At 44.0% G+C, this 18,363-nt stretch overlaps 2 protein-coding genes across 9 annotated transcripts in view; one reads left to right on the top strand and one right to left on the bottom strand.

Annotated features, from left to right (window-relative positions):
- Positions 1 to 2,860, top strand: part of LOC118368632 (actin filament-associated protein 1) — a 116,337-nt gene extending 113,477 nt beyond the window's left edge. For all 3 annotated transcript variants that reach the window (XM_035752897.2, XM_035752896.2, XM_035752898.2), the window contains one exon: positions 148 to 2,860. In XM_035752897.2, coding sequence (XP_035608790.1) covers positions 148 to 174 — 27 coding nt within the window. In that variant the 3' untranslated portion in view covers positions 175 to 2,860. The remainder of the gene's footprint in view (positions 1 to 147) is intronic.
- A 1,231-nt stretch (positions 2,861 to 4,091) lies between these two features.
- LOC118369140 (VPS10 domain-containing receptor SorCS2-like) overlaps positions 4,092 to 18,363 on the bottom strand; it is a 324,788-nt gene continuing 310,516 nt past the window's right edge. For 3 of the 6 annotated variants that reach the window (XM_052495733.1, XM_052495735.1, XM_052495738.1), the window contains 3 exons: positions 8,313 to 8,415; positions 7,504 to 7,706; positions 4,092 to 7,132 (listed from right to left, as the gene is read on the bottom strand). In XM_052495733.1, coding sequence (XP_052351693.1) covers positions 7,068 to 7,132; positions 7,504 to 7,706; positions 8,313 to 8,415 — 371 coding nt within the window. In that variant the 3' untranslated portion in view covers positions 4,092 to 7,067. The remainder of the gene's footprint in view (positions 7,133 to 7,503; positions 7,707 to 8,312; positions 8,416 to 18,363) is intronic. The other 3 variants (XM_052495736.1, XM_052495737.1, XM_052495734.1) reach the window with 2 other exon arrangements.

Below are 18,363 nucleotides of genomic sequence, written 5' to 3'. Positions count from 1 at the left end.
GACACACACACATCCCAATGACGATACCGAATATGCATTTAGCTGCATGTAACTGTAAGTACATGCGATTTTATGCGCTGTATTATTTGCATGCATTTGCATTGATATCCTGACACCCAAGCACAGTCACTGTTCCCTTCGTTGCAGGAATGGGAGATGAAGACGGGCACATAAGCAGCAACTCTCTTCACAAACGATCCTATTGTACCAGCTTGTTTTTTTTTTGTGTGTGTATATATTTATTCACTTTTCACATGGGGGAAGAAGGTTGAAGAGGAGTACTCTACAAGCGTAGCATAGCCAACCAGAAAGACTATGCTGATTTGAGTATACTTTATTTCCAAAACATAAAGAAATTAGCACTCTTTTTGTAGCTTACTATTGTATAATACCGTGTATTATATCTGGCATGTTTGAAATACTCTGTCGTGCGGTTTTGGTATTCGTCCAATCGTTTTCTTTCTTTTCAAGCAGACATCCAATCATAGACGGTCTTTTGTGATCTGTTTCTCCATCACACACAAATCTGGTTTCTACAACTCTTGGGGTTCAAAAATCCAAGTATTTATTTGTAAATGTTTATTAAGTAAACATCCCTGTGATTATTTATGTTGATAATATTTAATGCTTGTTTTATAGTATAGCTGGCTCTCCGTAAGCGCCCATGTTATCTTTCCTACTCAGTTCGAAGCTCTCTTGTTCACAAGCATATGTTTAGAGTGGTAACTGCACTGCGCCACTAATGTTCACGTCATCTAAATGGGTTAATCGAATCATCAGTATCACTGTTAGGCAATCCAGATGATTTGCAGATCATCAAACCAGCAACACACCTACTCCCTAGTGGTTGATGCTTGTGAGTGGGCCATTGGAATGCTTCACTCAGTAAAGTGCAGGTCAGGCTAAGGCGTGGTCGTGTCCTGGTGAGTTTGGCCTCTGGCATTGGAAAAATCATAAAACCTCAAGTAACGTGGCCTCTTATATTTAAGCTTGACAACCAGGAGCCTCGGCCCAGCTCTTTTAATCATGCCACTGGTGTACTGTAGCCCTGTGATCTGATATTTGTGTGTGTGGCTTGTGTGTGTGTGTGGCTTGTGTGTGTGTGTGTGTGTGTGTGTGGCTTGTGTGTTAGTGCGCACGACTGTGTGTGTGAGAGTGAGCGTGTTTGTGGCTTGCGTGTTAGTGCGCACGACTGTGTGTGAGTGTGTTTGTGGCTTGCGTGTTAGTGCGCACGACTGTGTGTGAGTGAGAGTGTTTGTGGCTTGCGTGTTAGTGCGCACGACTGTGTGTGTGAGAGTGAGCGTGTTTGTGGCTTGCATGTTAGTGCGCACGACTGTGTGTGAGTGAGAGTGAGCGTGTTTGTAGCTTGCATGTTAGTGCGCACGATAGTGTATGTGTGCGCGTGTGTTGAAACGTCTCCAAGGCACATTCCATCCCCATCACTAATACACTGTTAGAAATAGAGGCCTGTATGGTCAGAAATACTGTGTGTTCTCCGCTTCAACCAGAGACTGTGACCTAGTTGTGGATTCTTGAACTTCCAACTTCTACTGTAGCAACACGTTTCAGCTCATACACACCACATAGGCACGCGCACGTGAACACACAAGCACACACATTATGTGTGTCATTTATTATGTCACTTATTTCTAATGGTGCTTTTGGTAATGCTTTTACCACATCTACAGTACACTGCAAATACTGTCATATCCACACAGCTCAGTGTAACCTAACCACTGTGCTTTGTAGGAGTGAGAAGTAGCATGTTGATGTACTACTGCAAACAAGCTTTTACCATTTACTCAAAGGCGCATTTACCTTTTAAAATGGCTGGTTTAAGGTGTATTTGGTTGGAATATGAGGCTGTGCATAGCAAAAATGGCCATCAATGGAGGTTTCTCAAGTTATCAGAGTGTAAATATTTGTATAGCTTTTCCATTCTGTTAGATTGATGCCGGGATTCAAATACGATCGCATATATAAGCAGCATTTACCGCGTATGGGATCTCCGCAAACCTGAGAACATTGCCTTTAAAGGGATGGTTTACACAAAATGACATATTGACATATTCCTTACCGTGTAGGCAGTCTATGGACAAAGGTATGACAGAAATCCATGCTTTGGATTAGTTTCGCTGGCGCTGTTTCGAAATGCTAACGTTTTAGCATTTGTGGCACAAATCCCATTGAAGCCATGGGACCAATATTAGCATTGTCCGTGCATCATCCAAAAGTATCTACATGTTATTGTGAAGCTCACCAAACGTCAGTTATTGATGATTTGAACATGATGCGAAAAATTCTGATATCGGTCCCATGACTTGAATGGGATTTTGTACCAGAAATGCTAAAACGTTAGCATTTGGAAACGGTACCAGCCACTGCCAGGGAAACTAAACCCAAAGCTTGGATTGCTGTCACACATTGTGTAAAGAAACCAATGTGTCATTTTGTAATTTGGGTGAACTACCCCTTTAAAAGCCACAATGTCTATAACCTGCCATGGGATTGAATCCCGGCCAAAGTCCCACTAGATGGCAAGCTAGAGCTAGTCATAGTCACCACGGGATGAGGGAGAGGAGGACAAGTTAAGTGTCTAATCCATTTCGAAAGCCTACCTTTGTATAAACACCTTCAAAACTGAAATGGGACAAGAGATACATCAGTGAGAAAATGTGAACCCACATTGCGGGAGGGGAGATTGGGGGGGTGGGGGTGTGGGCAGAGGGAGTAGGGGAGAAACAGCAACATTGTTTGTTTTGCACCTTAGACTTTTCTACTCCATTGTACTTATTTTGACAGTTGCCAACTCGGCGACGAACGGCTGTAAATAAAAGCAATAAACTTCTTTCCAAATGTCCTCTTTTCTTGTTTATTGGTGTTGGGTTAGATGTGTAGTCAGACCAAATGAATCTTAAAACCTCCATGAAAATGTTATTACGTATATTCTCAAAGAGCAAAGCATTGAAAGAAATTACCCAAGATACAGTATATGAGAAAACAGTTGTTCAAAACATGATCTAGCAATATTACCTGCTAGCAGGTGAAACCATACCATACACATCAATGCAGGAATAAACCCAAGAATCTGAGAAATCATAGTGATGGTTGCATTAGATCCGAATTCTCTGTCACTTGTTTTAGATATGTCAAATGTTAGAACTAGATCTGCGAACTCTTTCTCTCCTGCTGATTGGCTCGTTTGTTCGGATTCATCTGGATGGGTCAGAAGCAATGGGGGATGACAGGGGGCAATGGCTCTGAGGTTAAACTCTTGACCTTTAGTGTACATTTCTGAAATTTTCCACAACTGCTGATGCACTCCAGAGCGGTGCAGCGGTCTATCACTACAGTCTCTGGTTCAAATCCAGGCTGAATCACATCACGATTGGGAGTCCCATGGGGTGGTGCGCAATTGGCCCAGCATCGCCGGTGCAGGCCGTCATTGTACCTAAGAATTTGTTCTTAACTGACTTGCCTCGTTAAATAAATACAATGAGAAGTGAAGGAGTCTGGTGTAAAGTTCTTACCCTGAAGTTTTCTCCCCAGTAAGCACAGGGTTGTCGGTTCAAGCTTTTAACCCCCATCAGTTGTCACATTCCACCAACTGCCATGACATCCAACTGCAATACCTTGGTTCTAACCCCACAACCCTGTGCCACCAACTCCTTCATACTTGAAGTGCTTGTCTTCATGTGCTCCACATCGACAGGTCTGCAAAGGCTCATTGAAGAGATGTGGCTCAAACCCGTTAGCCATTAACCCACATCCACTCCGCTCGTTGTTGGTGACGTGTTTGCCATTCACTTGATGAAACCCCTTCAGTAGTAAAGTTTGATTTGAGCATTCCAATCTATCTGTTGCAATGTGCAAGCTATTGGGAACAGCAGGATTGTTAGTTTAATTTCCATGTGTGTCATTAAGTGCATATTTACCGCAAGTTGGATAGGTTTCAAACAGAATTTCTCAAACCCCCAGCCATTCCATGTACTTGGTCTATTCCAGAGCTAGCACGGCTGAGTCAACTGATCGTCAAGCCTTTGAAGAAGTAAAATCTTTACGGAACCGATCAAATTAGGACGACAAACACGTACAGTTAGGGGAGTGGTTTATTCCAGAATGCAGGTTAAGTGCGATACACTCTCTGTTGAGGACTTCAACACATTTTTAATTGACCAAAAATCAAACAAACCCAAAAATATTAATACAACTGCGGTCAATCTCACAGTCTGTCAACAACAGTGAATCTCCTTCAGAATATGTTGGACTCTCTTGATCCCCACAAGGGGGGAATAATAACAGACGTCACTAGAAAACTAAGAACAAGCCAAATATGAGCATATATATGTACAAAAGATGAAGAACGGAGAATCAAATCGAATAGTCCGGTGTGGTGTACTGTCTGTTCGTATCAGATAGGCCTACATTATCATGAATGTAACTGACTCACTGGTAAGCTTGAGGTTGACTCTCAGCTTTTGTCACTAAGACGTGTACTCTGCCTCAATCGAGACAACCCCATCATATGGCCCCAATATGTGAAGTACACTTCTCTCTGGACTGCACTCCCTCAAGACTACATCGTTGGTGTAAATGAAATGTCTTGGGAAATGTGCAATGGGAAGGAAAGCTACTGACTAAGATTTACTTCACGTTTTTACAGGAATTAAACTAAATGTATCAGCACGAGTGCAGAAGTGAAGGGTGTAGATTTGATCGTGAGAGATCCTTTCCAGTTAAACAATGGATACAACAAAAAGTAGCCTACCTATAAAAGTCTGATACTTCACTATACACAGAAATAATGCTGATACACGAGAAGCAAGCAATGGGTAATGAGAAAGCTCCCTGTGTCATTTTACTGTGATGGGGGATTCAGTGAAGGGGGCATCCAAAAAGACGTGTGTGTTTTCATATTAGTGTAAAATACTCACACTCAAGTGACTATATACAGTGGGAGGTTCTTCATATAAACATCTATGTACACAAACCAAATTATATAGGAGACCTACCACCATACCACTGCTAACTCTGCCTAATATAGGCTCATATAACGACAGCCACACCTTTATCTCCATGACGACGACCTTAGTCTCTGGGGAAATGAACTCACGTTGACCTCTGACCCGGGGGTTAACTTGGCGGCGCAGTCAAATTGTTATTAGTAAATAAATAAGTAGAGGAAATGCAAAGGAAATGTCATAGAGCAGAGGAGTCTGCGTCTTTTTAGGCACGGTGGGACAAACAATTACTTTTTCTTTTAACCAGGGACGTGACATGCTGTAGCTTTGCTAAAATATCAAACACCATACAAAGTGTCACTCCTTTAACCTCACCTAGTAATCAAGTACCGTAAAACATAAAAATGACATATTTCATTATTATAGAGCATTGTTATACATTGCTGTATGACAAATGGAGACCATTTCAACAATGACTGTATGTAAATAATGGTGAATGAATGAGGATTTTCCCACATGCTTCATGTTCGCTCAACTCTGAAATACCTGTATCTGGGATTTATAAACAGTGCAACACCACCCCTTAGTGCCTATTTGGGTAATTGCATTATTTTCATGAATGCAACCTTGCCTCAGTTCAGACCAATGATTTATATATACACTAGATGACTGATTCTGGGGCGCTGTGTTGACGCCACTGTGCCTCCATCTTGGCACTCCCCCACCAGTGTAAAAAATATTTTGGAAGCTATAGAAATGCATTTATTAATGTCTACATTTGTTTTTGTCAGACGTATTTTATTCCAGACACATTAAAGCATACTTTTAAATTATATTATGTGAGCTAAACATTCAAATATATATAAATATATAAACATTTCCCTTAAAGTATATATATTTTTGTGTTACTAAATGTTACTTTCCCCTCTACAACAAACAAGAAAAATACTTAAATACATGTCATTTTGTCCTTGAAACATTTAATTGAGATACTGTAGAATTCCATTAATTCCTATGGAAGACTGCTCCTACTGGGGAGTGCCAATATGGCTGACCGGTGGCTTCAAAGCCTCTCAATGGCCAATACATTGCATCAGCAATCCAGGGTTTATGTACATTATTGGTTCAGACTGCTCCCTTTCCACACCCTATCCTTCATATAACAACCCTGCAGATTTAAAGGGGGCATTTCATCTAATTCTTTCCTGAGAAAGAGTATTATTGCATTTAAGTGAGAGAGAGAGAAACAGAGATGGCGTCAATTGTAAATTATGGGATTGTTTAAAAAAAAAAAAAAAAATATTCTCCTAAAAACCGTCTCTTCATTTTGTAGGATCCCCCAGAGTTGTAAACAAAGCTATTAATAACATATTTACCTTTTCTCCACTACTAAACCACAGTACCCAAACTGTGTGTGAGAATGTACTTTTCACAGCTATGGCCTGGTCATTGCATGGCTCTGTTTTGGTCATATTGTGTACCCCGCTATCCTTCTTCTACTAGTGTACTATGATATCTGGGAACTACCTAGTGTGTGAAAACAGTCAGTGTAAAGATGAGTCTTACAGTACAGAGCGTTTTAAATAGCAGGCCAGTGGGTGGGGCTTCCTCTCTGTGATGTCACCGGAACTGTCCATCCTCACTGGGTGGCGTCCAATCAGTCTCTGCGGGGTTTAACCAATGAGAACACACCGAGCAAACACGACACAGGGTGCAACGGACACTGGGTGCAAAGAACACTGGGTAAAAAGCAGAGTTGGCCCACACCCCTGATGTTACAGTAACGCAGTGGGGAGGGTAGAGAGCGATTGAGGGAGAAGCAGAACGGAGGATACAGTAAGTGTCCCTCTGGTCCAGTGGCAAGACCGAGAGCCGTAACAAGGGAGCGAGGGGCCATGGAGAGAAGGAGAGGAAGAGGAGAGAGAGAGAGAGAGAGTACTGCTAGACTGTAGTACTATGGTGGTTTCTCTTCCTCTGTAAGGGGAGTGGTGGATTGGTTGGTCAGACGGAGAGACAGAGAAGGAAGGCAGAGTAGAGTTCCCTGTGCTCGTTAGCATGGCTAGCTCTTTAGCATGGCTAGCTGGTTAGTGTGTCCTTGTTCAGCCATCAGCTGGTCAGGTAGCTGTGCAGCTCTCTGGAGTTGATGCTCAGCACCACACCCGAGTGGTTACCTAGCAACAAGGAGAGAGAATAAGTGGGTGAGACTAGTGCCGAGGGTCAGTTGGTTTTAAAAGGGAAAATCCCACATTCTTCTTTATCTTGCAACATTAAAGCACAATATCCTTGATCATCTCAAGGGTCATCTTTTAGCCAAACTCTTAACTTTTAAAAAGTAATTATTTTATTAATATAAGTATTACAATGCTTAAATTAACCTTTAATTCACAATATTGTTCTGGAGTTAGTAGCATTAGATTAAAGAAAATACTTTTGCAAATAACTAATACCTTGCGTTAGCTGCATGGGCTTGTGAGTAGTAGCAGGCTTTTCTGTTAGTAGTAGTAGGGATTAGTCCTTATAAGGGAACGGAAGGCGGGGCTACCTCCTGCGTTACCTAGAGTCTGCGAGTCCAGATCGTCGTCGATAAACTCCTCCCCCTGGATGATGTGCTGCGTGTCCTCGCTGTGATTGACAGGGCTGGTCATCTCCTGCTCCTTCTCGTTGTGCATCTGGGCATACACATTTCGGCCAGGCAGCTTTCTGAAAAATAGTGGAGGATAGGCATCCTCAGTCCTAAGCCAAGGACTGTGGGATTTGTAGTTTTGATGAGAGGTTGTAGTTCATGTTAATGAGTGACAGATTGAGGACTTTGTGCATCGGATGCAAAGGAAGTGCTATTGGTGGGACTCGTGAAAAGAAGACAAATCATGCACAACATATTCATTCATCTACATTCTAGATTCATCAAGTACATGCATTTATGTATTCTAGTACATCTATACTGAATCAATAATGTATTCACCTACTGTATCTTCATACATGCAGTTATGTTTTCATCTGTGGTCATGCAATGCTTCAGAGGATGACTGATTCTGATGGTTGAAGCATGGTTAATGCAACACCATAATTGGGGGTTTGATTCCCACATGGGCAACATGCAGTATATTGACTATGTCACGATAAAAGCGTATACCAAAGGACATTATTGTTTTAGCTTCAGGAGTTTTTCCTGGCCACATGCTCTTGGCCAGGGATTATGAACTAGATTCAGCCGGGGGCTGACTTTTTTTCTTGAGTGGATGGTCAGGGGGGCGGGAACATAATTACAAATAATTGGTCAACTGCAAAATCTTAACTATGTGTGTCTAGTGCCCAGTGAATATCTGATATATGTGAGTCTATCATACCCACCTCTTGAACTTGTAGAGGATGAAGGATCCAGTAGCGATGACGCTGATGAGGAAGATGACAGCCAGAGCCCAGACACCTGGACCTGCCACTCCACCCTGAGAACCTGCAGGGGGAACAATACACACACACACACACACACACACACACACACACACACACACACACACACACACACACATTATGATATGGCACATACACACCCTGCACACAAGGATAGACAACACACATCAGATGGGAAATGAACAGTACACAAACACACAGGGTAGGTAACACACACACCGTCTGCCTACACACACCTGCTATGGATGTGGCCAACTAAGACACTGAAACAAGAGTATAGCTGGCATGTCACAATAAACCCAACATACACATCTCACTGCAACCAGTCCATTCCACTCTGCTTCGATAAACACCACACACACACACACACACACACACACACACACACACATACACCACACCTCAAGGTTTAGCACAGTCTGGAAGAGAGATCTGCACGCAAACTGTGCAAGAAAATATAGAGCTGTTTAAAAGCAAATGGAATAGATTAGACCTCATTCGAACATATTGTTTACCTATGTAGATATTGCGAAAATACACAATATATACAAAAGTATGTGGACACCCTTTCAAATGAGTGGATTCGGGTATTTTAGCCACACCTGTTGCTGACAGGTGTATAAAAGCCATGCAACCTCCATATACAAACATTGGCAGTAGAATGGCCTTACTGAAGAGCTCAGTGACATTCAACATGACACCGTCATAAGATGCCACCTTTCCAATAAGTGAGTTTGTCAAATTTCTGCCCTGCTTTATGAAATGGTTTTCCATGGCCGAGCAGCCATTGGACTTTGGAGCAGTGGCAACGCATTCTCTGGAATGATGAATCACGCTTTACCATCTGGCAGTCCGACGGACGAATCTGGGTTTGGCGGATGCCAGGAGAATGCTATCTGCCCGAATACATAGTACCAACTGTAAAGTTTGGTGGAGGAGGAATAATGGTTTGGGGCTGTTTTCATGGTTTAGACAAGGCCCCTTACTTCCAGTAAAGGGAAATCTTAACGCTACATCATACAATGACATTCTAGATGATTCTGTGCTTCCAACTTTGTGGCAAAAGTTTGGGGAAGGCCTTTTCCTTGTTTCAGCATGACAATACCCCCATTCACAAAATGAGGTCTATACAGAAATGGTTTGTCGAGATCGGTGTGGAACATCTTGACTGGCCTGCACAGAGCCCTGATCTCAACCCTATCGAACACCTTTGGGATGAATTTGAACGCCAACTTCGAGCCAAGCCTAATCGCTCAACATCAGTGCCCGACCTCACTAATGCTTTTGTGGCTGAATGGAAGCAAGTCCACACAGCAATGTTCCAAAGTACAAAAATATAAATGCAACATGTAACATGTCTTGTGAGTATGCAGGCCGTGGAATAATTAACTTCGTAGGGTATAGGGGGCAGCATTTTCTCTTTTGGATAAATGGCGTGCCCAATTTCAACTTCCTGCTACTCATGCCAGGAATATAAAATATGCATTAGTATTAGTATATTTGGATATAAAACACTCTGAAGTTTCTGGAACTGTTTGAATCATGTCTGTGAGTATAACAGAACTTATGTAGCAGGCAAAACCCCGAGGACTAACCATTCAGAAAACATTTTAGGTCTCTGTCCATTGAGTTCTCATTGGCAAACGATATTTCTTAGGAACTTGTTTTCAGTTCCTATCGCTTCCACTGGATGTCACCAGTCTTTGGAATTTGGTTGAGGTTATTCCTTTGTCTGGGCATCTAGGAACTGCGTAACACTGTTGAGAGTTGCGCAAGACTTGAAAAGTAGCTTGGTTTGTTGTGTTCCTGTATTGAACACAGATAGACCCGTCTTCAATTTGATCGATTATTAATGTTTAAAAATACCCAAAGTTGTATTACAAAAGTAGTTTGAAATATTTTGGCAAAGTTTATAGGCAACTTTTGAAATATTTTGTAGTGACGTTGTGTATTTTGGAAGCAGTTTTTTCTGGATCAAACGGGCCAAATAAATTGACATTTTGGATATATGGACGGAATTAAACGAACAAAAGGACCAATTGTGATGTTTATAGGACATATTGGAGTGCCAACAAAAGAAGCTCATCAAAGGTAAGGCATGTTTTATATTTTATTTCTGCATTTTGTGTAGCGCCTGCAGGGTTGAAATATGCTACCCTCTTTGTTTACTGTTGTGCTACCATCAGATAATAGCTTACAAGGAGTTACTGCAAAGCCTTATGGAGGGACTCCATACCCCGGCAGAACGCCATGACCATGCATTCAATATACTCTGCAGATTCCCTACTAGGCAGCAAGCCATAAAAGTAATTCCCCAGACTCTCAGCAACCCCGCCAGCAGCAACGCTCCTTCCCAGCCTACCCCGGTGTCCCGAGAACCTTGCTTACCTCCTCCGGAGTGCTACATTGGAGATACCCGACGTCCACCTTACCGAGAGAATCCGAGGTCACCCGAGTGCCCGTATCACTGAGGGCGGTTGACTCACCTCCTCCAGAGACCAAGCTACTGGGAAGGGCTAGATTGTCTCCGGATGAACATTTACTCAGGTTGAGCACCAGGATCTGTATGTATTGAGGGACTACAGGACATTATATTTCCACCTGTCCATTAAAAAGACCAGGCTCACCAGTAGGTAGCGTACTCTGGTGAGCCATACAGGGATTTTCCAATCTCCCCTTACTCCTACCCCTTTCCATGCCACTGTTGTGGGTTGACCAGGTCAAATCTTTCCGGGTGCTCATTGACTCTAGGGCTGATGAGAGCTTTATTGAAGCTATCTTTGTGTCGGAGCTGGGAATCTCCACTCAACCCCTCTCCATTCCCATGGACGTCAGAGTGCTGTATGGGCTCTCTATTGGTAATGTGGTTCCTATCAACCTACAAGTATCAGGAAATCACAGTAAGTGTATGTAGTTCCTGCTCATAGAATCCCCCCATGTACCCGTAGTTTTGGGGTATTCATGGCTCCAGATGCACCATCCCATGACTGACTGGGCTGCTGGTTCTATCGTGGGTTGGACCCCGTTCTGCCATGTAAAGTGTAATAAGTCAGCACAGCCTGCCCCAGGACATCTTCCTGCTGGCTTGGGAGAAGCCTCAGATCTCACCGCCATTCTCGCGGAGTACCTGGACCTCCAAGAGGTCTTCAACAAGGCCAGCAATACGTCTCTCCCTTCGCATCGACCCTGCGTCTGCGCCATTGACCATCTCCCGGCTATGGCTATGGAGGCTATGGAGGAGTATATTGAGAACTCTCTCGCTGCAGGGAATGTTCGTCCATCTGCCTCTCCCGCCAGCGCAGGGTTCTTCTTTGTGAAGAAGGACAAAACCCTGCGCCTGTGTATCGACTACCGGTTAAAAAAACATTACCCTCTACCACTCATCTCCTCGGCTTTCGAACCTCTTAAGTGAGTGACCATCTTCTCCAAGTTGGACTTTCGGAATGCTTACCATCTGGATACGGGAAGGAGACGAGTGAAAGACAACCTTTAACACGGCTCGCGTGCACTATGAGTACTTGGTTATGCCATTCAGACTGACCAACGCTCCTGCTGTGTTCCAGACCCTGGTCAACATGCTGAACCGGTTCGTGTTTATGTACCTCGACGTCATCCTTGTCTTTTCTCATTTGGCTCAAGAGCACGTCATCCATGTCCGACAGGTCCTTCAGTGAGAACCAGCTTTCGTTAACGCAGAGAAGTGTGAATTCCATCGCACAACTATCTCCTTGCTAGGATACGTCATCGCTGCACGAAATATACAGATGGATTAGACAAGGTGAGAGCAGTGGTGAATTGTCCTCAACCCACATTCAGAGTGCAGATGCAACATTTCCTGAGTTTTGCTAACTTCTACAACCGCTTAATCCGGGGTTACAGCACCCTGGCTTCCCTCCTCGCAGCACTCACCTCTCCCAAGGTTCCATTCACATGGTCTCCAGCAGCTGACTGGGCATTCTCTGACCTCAAACATCGATTCACGACAGCCCCCATCTTAATCCATTTGGAACCGTCCCGTCGATGCCTCGGATGTTGGAGTGGCGGCCGTCCTGACCCAGCGTTCTGCACCCCTGCGCTTTTCTCTCTCATCATCTTACCCATGTTGAGAGGAACTATGATGTGGGAAATCGAGAACTCCTCGCCGTCAAGATGGCGTTGGAGGAGTGGAGGCACTGATTGGAGGGACAGCGGAACACCCATTCTTAGTGTGGACTGACCATAAGGTGGTGGACTGACCATAAGAACCTGGAATATCTTCGCACCGCCAAGCGCTTCAACTCTAGGCAGGCTTCTTGGGGCCCTGTCATTCACCCATTTAAATTTCACTCCTACCACCTGGGGTCCAAGAATGTGGAGCCTGACACTCTCTCACATTTGTATAGCCCCCGGTGCTACTCAGTCTGACCCTGAGACCAGGGTCCCTACCTCCTGCCTAGCAGCTGCACTCGTCAAGGGCTATAGAGAGCCTGGTCCTTAAGGCACAGCGTTCCCAACTGTACGGCTAACTGGAAGTTTGTCCCAAACTCTGCCCGTTCCCCGGTCCTGGAATTGGCACATTCCCCGAGACTGACCTGCCATCCAGATTCCAGTCGGACTCTGGCTTTCATCCAACAACACTTTTGTTGGCCTTCCATGGTTCCTGAAGTCTCCTCATCCGTCACCACCTGCTCTGTGTGTGCACAAAATAACACTTCGTGGCAAGCTCCGGCTGGCCTTCTTCAACCACTCCCTGTCCCTCACCGGCCCTGGTCCCATATATCCGTGGACTTTGTTACTGGTCTTCCTCTGTCTGGATCGTGTTCTAAAGATGCCCATGTCATTCCCCTTCCTAAGTTACCCTCAGCCAAGGAGAAGGCTCAGATCATGGTGCAGCACGTCTTCCGGATCCATGGACTTCGGTTGACATGGTCTCCGATTGTGGTCCTCAGTTCTCGTCCGCTGGTAGGCATTCTTCACCCTCATTGGGCAGTCGGCCAGCCTGTCTTCTGGTTTTCACCCCCAATCTAAGTGCCAGTCGGAGCGAGCCAATCAGGACCTGGAGTCGCTCTTTGTTGCCTCGTCTCCGCCATCCCCACCACCTGGAGCCAGCAACTCATGCCTGTAACACCCTTCCCTGCTCGGCCACTGGTCTCTCACCTTTCAAGTGTTCCTTGGGATATCAGCCCCCACGCTTCCCTGAGCAAGAGGACGAAGTCAGCATACCCTCTGCCCAGATGTCCGTCCGCCGCTGTCTCCGTACCTAGAAGAAAGCCCGGGCCGCTCTTCTGAAGACCACATCCAGGTATCGACAAGAGGCGGATTGGCGCTGGACCCCTGCTCCCCGCTAACGGCTCAGGCAGAAGGCATGGCTTTCCACTCAGGACCTGCCCCTCCAGGTGGAGTCCCGTAAACTTTCCCCCCATTTCATCGGCCCTTTCCCCATCTCTAAAATCCTTAGCCCCTCTGCTGTTTGTCTTCTGTTGCCCCGCAACCTCCGTATACAAATAAAATAGTATTTGTCACATGCTCCGAATACAACAGGACCTTACCGTGAAATACTTACTTTACAATCCCATAACCAAAAATGCAGTTCAAGAAAGTTAAGAAAATATTTACTAAATAAACTGAAGACAAAATAGTCAAATAAAAAAGTAACACAATAAAACAGGGCAATATACAGGGTGTACCAGTACCGAGTAAATGTGCGGAAGTACAGGTTAGTCAAGTTATTTTGTACATGTAGGTAGGGGTAAAGTGACACTGCATAGATAATAAACAGCGAGTAGCAGCAGTGTAAAAACAAAGGGGGGTCAATGTAAATAGTCTGGGTGGCCATCTGATTAATTGTTAAGCACTTATGGCTTGGGGGTAGAAGCTATTAAGGAGCCTTTTGGTCCTAGACTTGGCGCTCCGGTACTGCTTGCCTTGCGGTAGCAGAGAGAACAGTCTATGACTTGGGACTTGGGTGACTGGAGCCTTCCTCTGACACCACATGGTATATAGGTACTGGATGGTAGGAAGCTTGGCCCCAGTGATGTACTGGGCCATAAGCACTACCCTCTGTAGCGCCTTACGTTCAGATGTTGAGCAGTTGTGAACCTCCACACCCCCTCTAACCGGCTGAAAATTGCAAAAATGGTTTTCAGTATGGTCCTTTACCACTTCTACCGTGAGACCTGAGTCCGAGCCAGCGACCTGTACACAGCATCCAGAAGCTATCAACTGCCTTTTCTCTCATTGATTTTTCTCTCAGGAGTGTGACATGGGTCCATGTGCAGTGAGCATGGAGAGAGATCCAGTCCAAACTTCTCTCATGCTGCTAGTGTACTGGTAGGAAAATGGACAAAGACATAATGGATTGTAAGGTGAGAGACATTATCAAGGGTCATTCACGTAATTAATTTAGGCTTATCCAAAAATATTTGGGGCATTAGGTTGATTGTGGAGGTCTGCACACTGTGACATTTATTGTAATTTAGACCAAGAATGCATTGTCATTACATCAAATGATGAGAAACGTTCATGCTAGAAAAATGTCAATGTAAAAGTACATTCTGCGAGTGTCAGTGTGTGCTAAGTTGAGGGTGTTAGTGATCGAACCAACGTGAAGCACTAAGGACTGCAATTCTACATTTGGGTTAAAATGTGAGGAGAGATACTAGATTGTAGCTTGGGCTAACCATGCCCCAATCTCATTCTTAGCAAGGTTGGTGTGAGAATGTTATAACATGTGTTCTCTTTCCTGTGAAATGTTATTAAAATGCTGTAAGGCAATTTGTGCCTCTCTGGCTGACAAGATTTCAGCAGCTATCATGTTTTCTGCTCCTCCAGAAGATGGTAAAAACTAATGAGCTCCTCCTCCTCCTCTCTAATGAGCTCCTTCGCTCCCATTTCCCCCTGTAGATACAGGGAGGATGAGTACTGATTGAAGGTTGTTTTCCTTTAACAAGTTGAGGGTAAAGGCCATCTATACCCTTAACCTGTTCACATCATGTGGAACAATGAGCTGATGAGCAAGCACCAACCTTTTGAAGGTCTTAACAGAATTTCTAAACAACTGGGTTGTTGTATATGTTGACTAGGTTGATGGCCCAGGGACAGTTAGTTAAAAACATTTGTCAATGCAATCCGATTGTGGTAAGAAATATTGAAACAATGGTTAACATTGAGAGATTTATTCACCTATGAATCTACAGATCTCTTGGCATGTGTGTATTTTTGATACTAACTTTCATTAATAAAGTATAACCTTTATTATGATTATAGTATTACCATGCTAAGTGGATTGTACAACCCAGAATGAAGGGTTTGAAATGAGGAAGTGTCTGTTTTTTGATTGTGTTGTGTTGATTTCCCTTACTTTAACAGGAGTATAGAATATTTTGATAGAAAAGCTCAAATCTAAGTGCTTACATTTAATGTAATGATCATTATCACACAAGTGATAAGAGGATGGATGTAATGGAATTGACATTTTTGTGCTTTTCTTATAACTTATTTCTATGTTCTACTCATGTGCTGTTCTATAAACCAATTTCTGTATTCATGCAAGTGGCTGACGGTACAAATCAGTAGCTGCCATTTGGCAGTATGCCCAGACCTTGTTTTAAGAACGAACAAAAGATCTCAGTTTCAAGGTCTCAGCTTGGAGCGAAGAAGCCTCGTGAGCTATTGGTCTGTCACATGTTATGAGCCACTATTGGTCAGTCACATGAATGAAACAAAACTGTAATGATTAATGAAAATATATGTAAATACAGTGGGGCAAAAAAGTATTTAGTCAGCCACCAATTGTGCAAGTTCTCCCACTTAAAAAGATGAGAGAGGCCTGTAATTTTCATCATAGGTACACTTCAACTATGACAGACAAAATGAGGGAAAGAAAATCCAGACAATCACATTGTAGGATTTTTAATTTATTTATTTGCAAATTATGGTGGAAAATACGTATTTGGTCAATAGTCTTCACAAGGTTCTCACACACTGTTGCTGGTATTTTGGCCCATTCCTCCATGCAGATCTCCTCTAGAGCAGTGATGGGGCTGTTGCTGGGCAACACAGACTTTCAACTCCCTCCAAAGATTTTCTATGGGTTAAGATCTGGAGTCTGGCTAGGCCACTCCAGGACCTTGAAATGCTTCTTACGAAGTCACTCCTTCGTTGCCCGGGCGGTGTGTTTGGGATCATTGTCATGCTGAAAGACCCAGCTACGTTTCATCTTCAATGCCCTTGCTGATGGAATGAGGTTTTCACTCAAAACCTCACGATACATGGCCCCATTCATTCTTTCCTTTACACGGATCAGTCGACCTGGTCCCTTTGCAGAAAAACAGCCCCAAAACATGTTTCCACCTCCATGCTTCACAGTAGGTATGGTCTTTGTTCTCCAAACACGACGAGTTGAGTTTTTATCAAAAAGTTATATTTTGGTTTCATCATATGACATTCTCCCAATCTTCTTCTGGATCATCCAAATGCTCTCTAGCAAACTTCAGACGGGCCTGGACATGTACTGGCTTAAGCAGGGGGACAGGATATGCAGGATAAGCAGGATATGAGTCCCTGGCGGCGTAGTGTGTTACTGATAGTAGGCTTTGTTAGTTTGGTCCCAGCTCTCTGCAGGTCATTCACTAGGTTCCTCCGTGTGGTTCTGGGATTTTTGCTCACCGTTCTTGTGATCATTTTGACCCCACGGGGTGAGATCTTGCCTGGAGCCCCAGATCGAGGGAGATTATCAGTGGTCTTGTATGTCTTCCATTTCCTAATAATTTCTCCCACAGTTGATTTCTTCAAACCAAGCTGCTTACCTATTGCAGATTCAGTCTTCCCAGCCTGGTGCAGGTCTACAATTTTGTTTCTGGTGTCCTTTGACAGCTCTTTGGTCTTGGCCATAGTGGAGTTTGGAGTGTGACTGTTTGAGGTTGTGGACAGGTGTATTTTATACTGATAATAAGTTCAAACAGGTGCCATTAATACAGGTAACGAGTGGAGGACAGAGGAGCCTCTTTAACGAAGAAGTTACAGGTCTGTTAGAGCCAGAAATCTTGCTTGTTTGTAGGTGACCAAATACTTATTTTCCACCATAATTTGCAAATAAATAAATTACAATGTGATTTTCTGGATTTTGTCTGTCATAGTTGAAGTGTACCTATGATGAAAATTACAGGCCTCTCATCTTTTTAAGTGGGAGAACATGCACAATTGGTGGCTGACTAAATACTTTTTTGCCCCACTGTATATGTAAATATAACTTGTCTGTGTATAGCCATATATAAAGACAACTGCTGGGACTGCCCAGACGGAGCTTCGGACAGACATTCACTATGGTGCATTAAGTTTGTTGGAACCTCTCCAGCGGGCCGACCAATAGAAAATGATTAATTCAAGAGTGACTTTGAGTGTCCTTGTGTAAGAATTTCTGCCAGGATAACGCCTTGCTGACATCGGTTACGGAGCGGGTGATCACACAGTCGTCCGGAACGGCTGGTGTTCTCCGATCTCCCCTCATTATCCCTATTTATACCTGCTTATTCTGTTTGTCTGTTGCCAGTTCGTCTTGTCAAGTCGTACCAGCGTGTTCCCGTGTTTCCTGTGCTCTAGTTTGTTTTTCCTAGTCTTCCCATTTCTGACCTTGATGCTGCCTGCCGTCCTGAACCTGCCTGACTCTGATTTGGATTATGACTCTTGGCCTGCCTTGACTTACTTTTTTACCTGACCCTTGTTCTATAATGAACACTGAGACTCGTGCTATCCGCCTCCTGTGTCTGCATCTAGGTCTTAGCCTGAGCCTTGATAACAATTGGTCTCAGGATCTCGTCACGGCATCTCTGTGCATTCAAAGTGCCATTGATAAAAATGCAATCATGTTCGTTGTGAGTAGCTTATGCCTGTCCATACCATAACCCCACCGCCATCATGGGGCACTCTGTTCACAACGTTGACATCAGCAAACCGCTCGCCCATACGATGCCACACACGCGGTCTGAAGTTGTGAGGTTCGGTTGACGTACTG

The sequence above is a fragment of the Oncorhynchus keta genome, chromosome 35 (assembly GCF_023373465.1).
Source record: "Oncorhynchus keta strain PuntledgeMale-10-30-2019 chromosome 35, Oket_V2, whole genome shotgun sequence".
NCBI classification, from domain to species: Eukaryota; Metazoa; Chordata; class Actinopteri; order Salmoniformes; family Salmonidae; genus Oncorhynchus; species Oncorhynchus keta.
The sequence above is the reverse complement of the archived record's forward strand: the minus strand, read 5'-3'. Positions and strand labels throughout refer to the sequence as shown.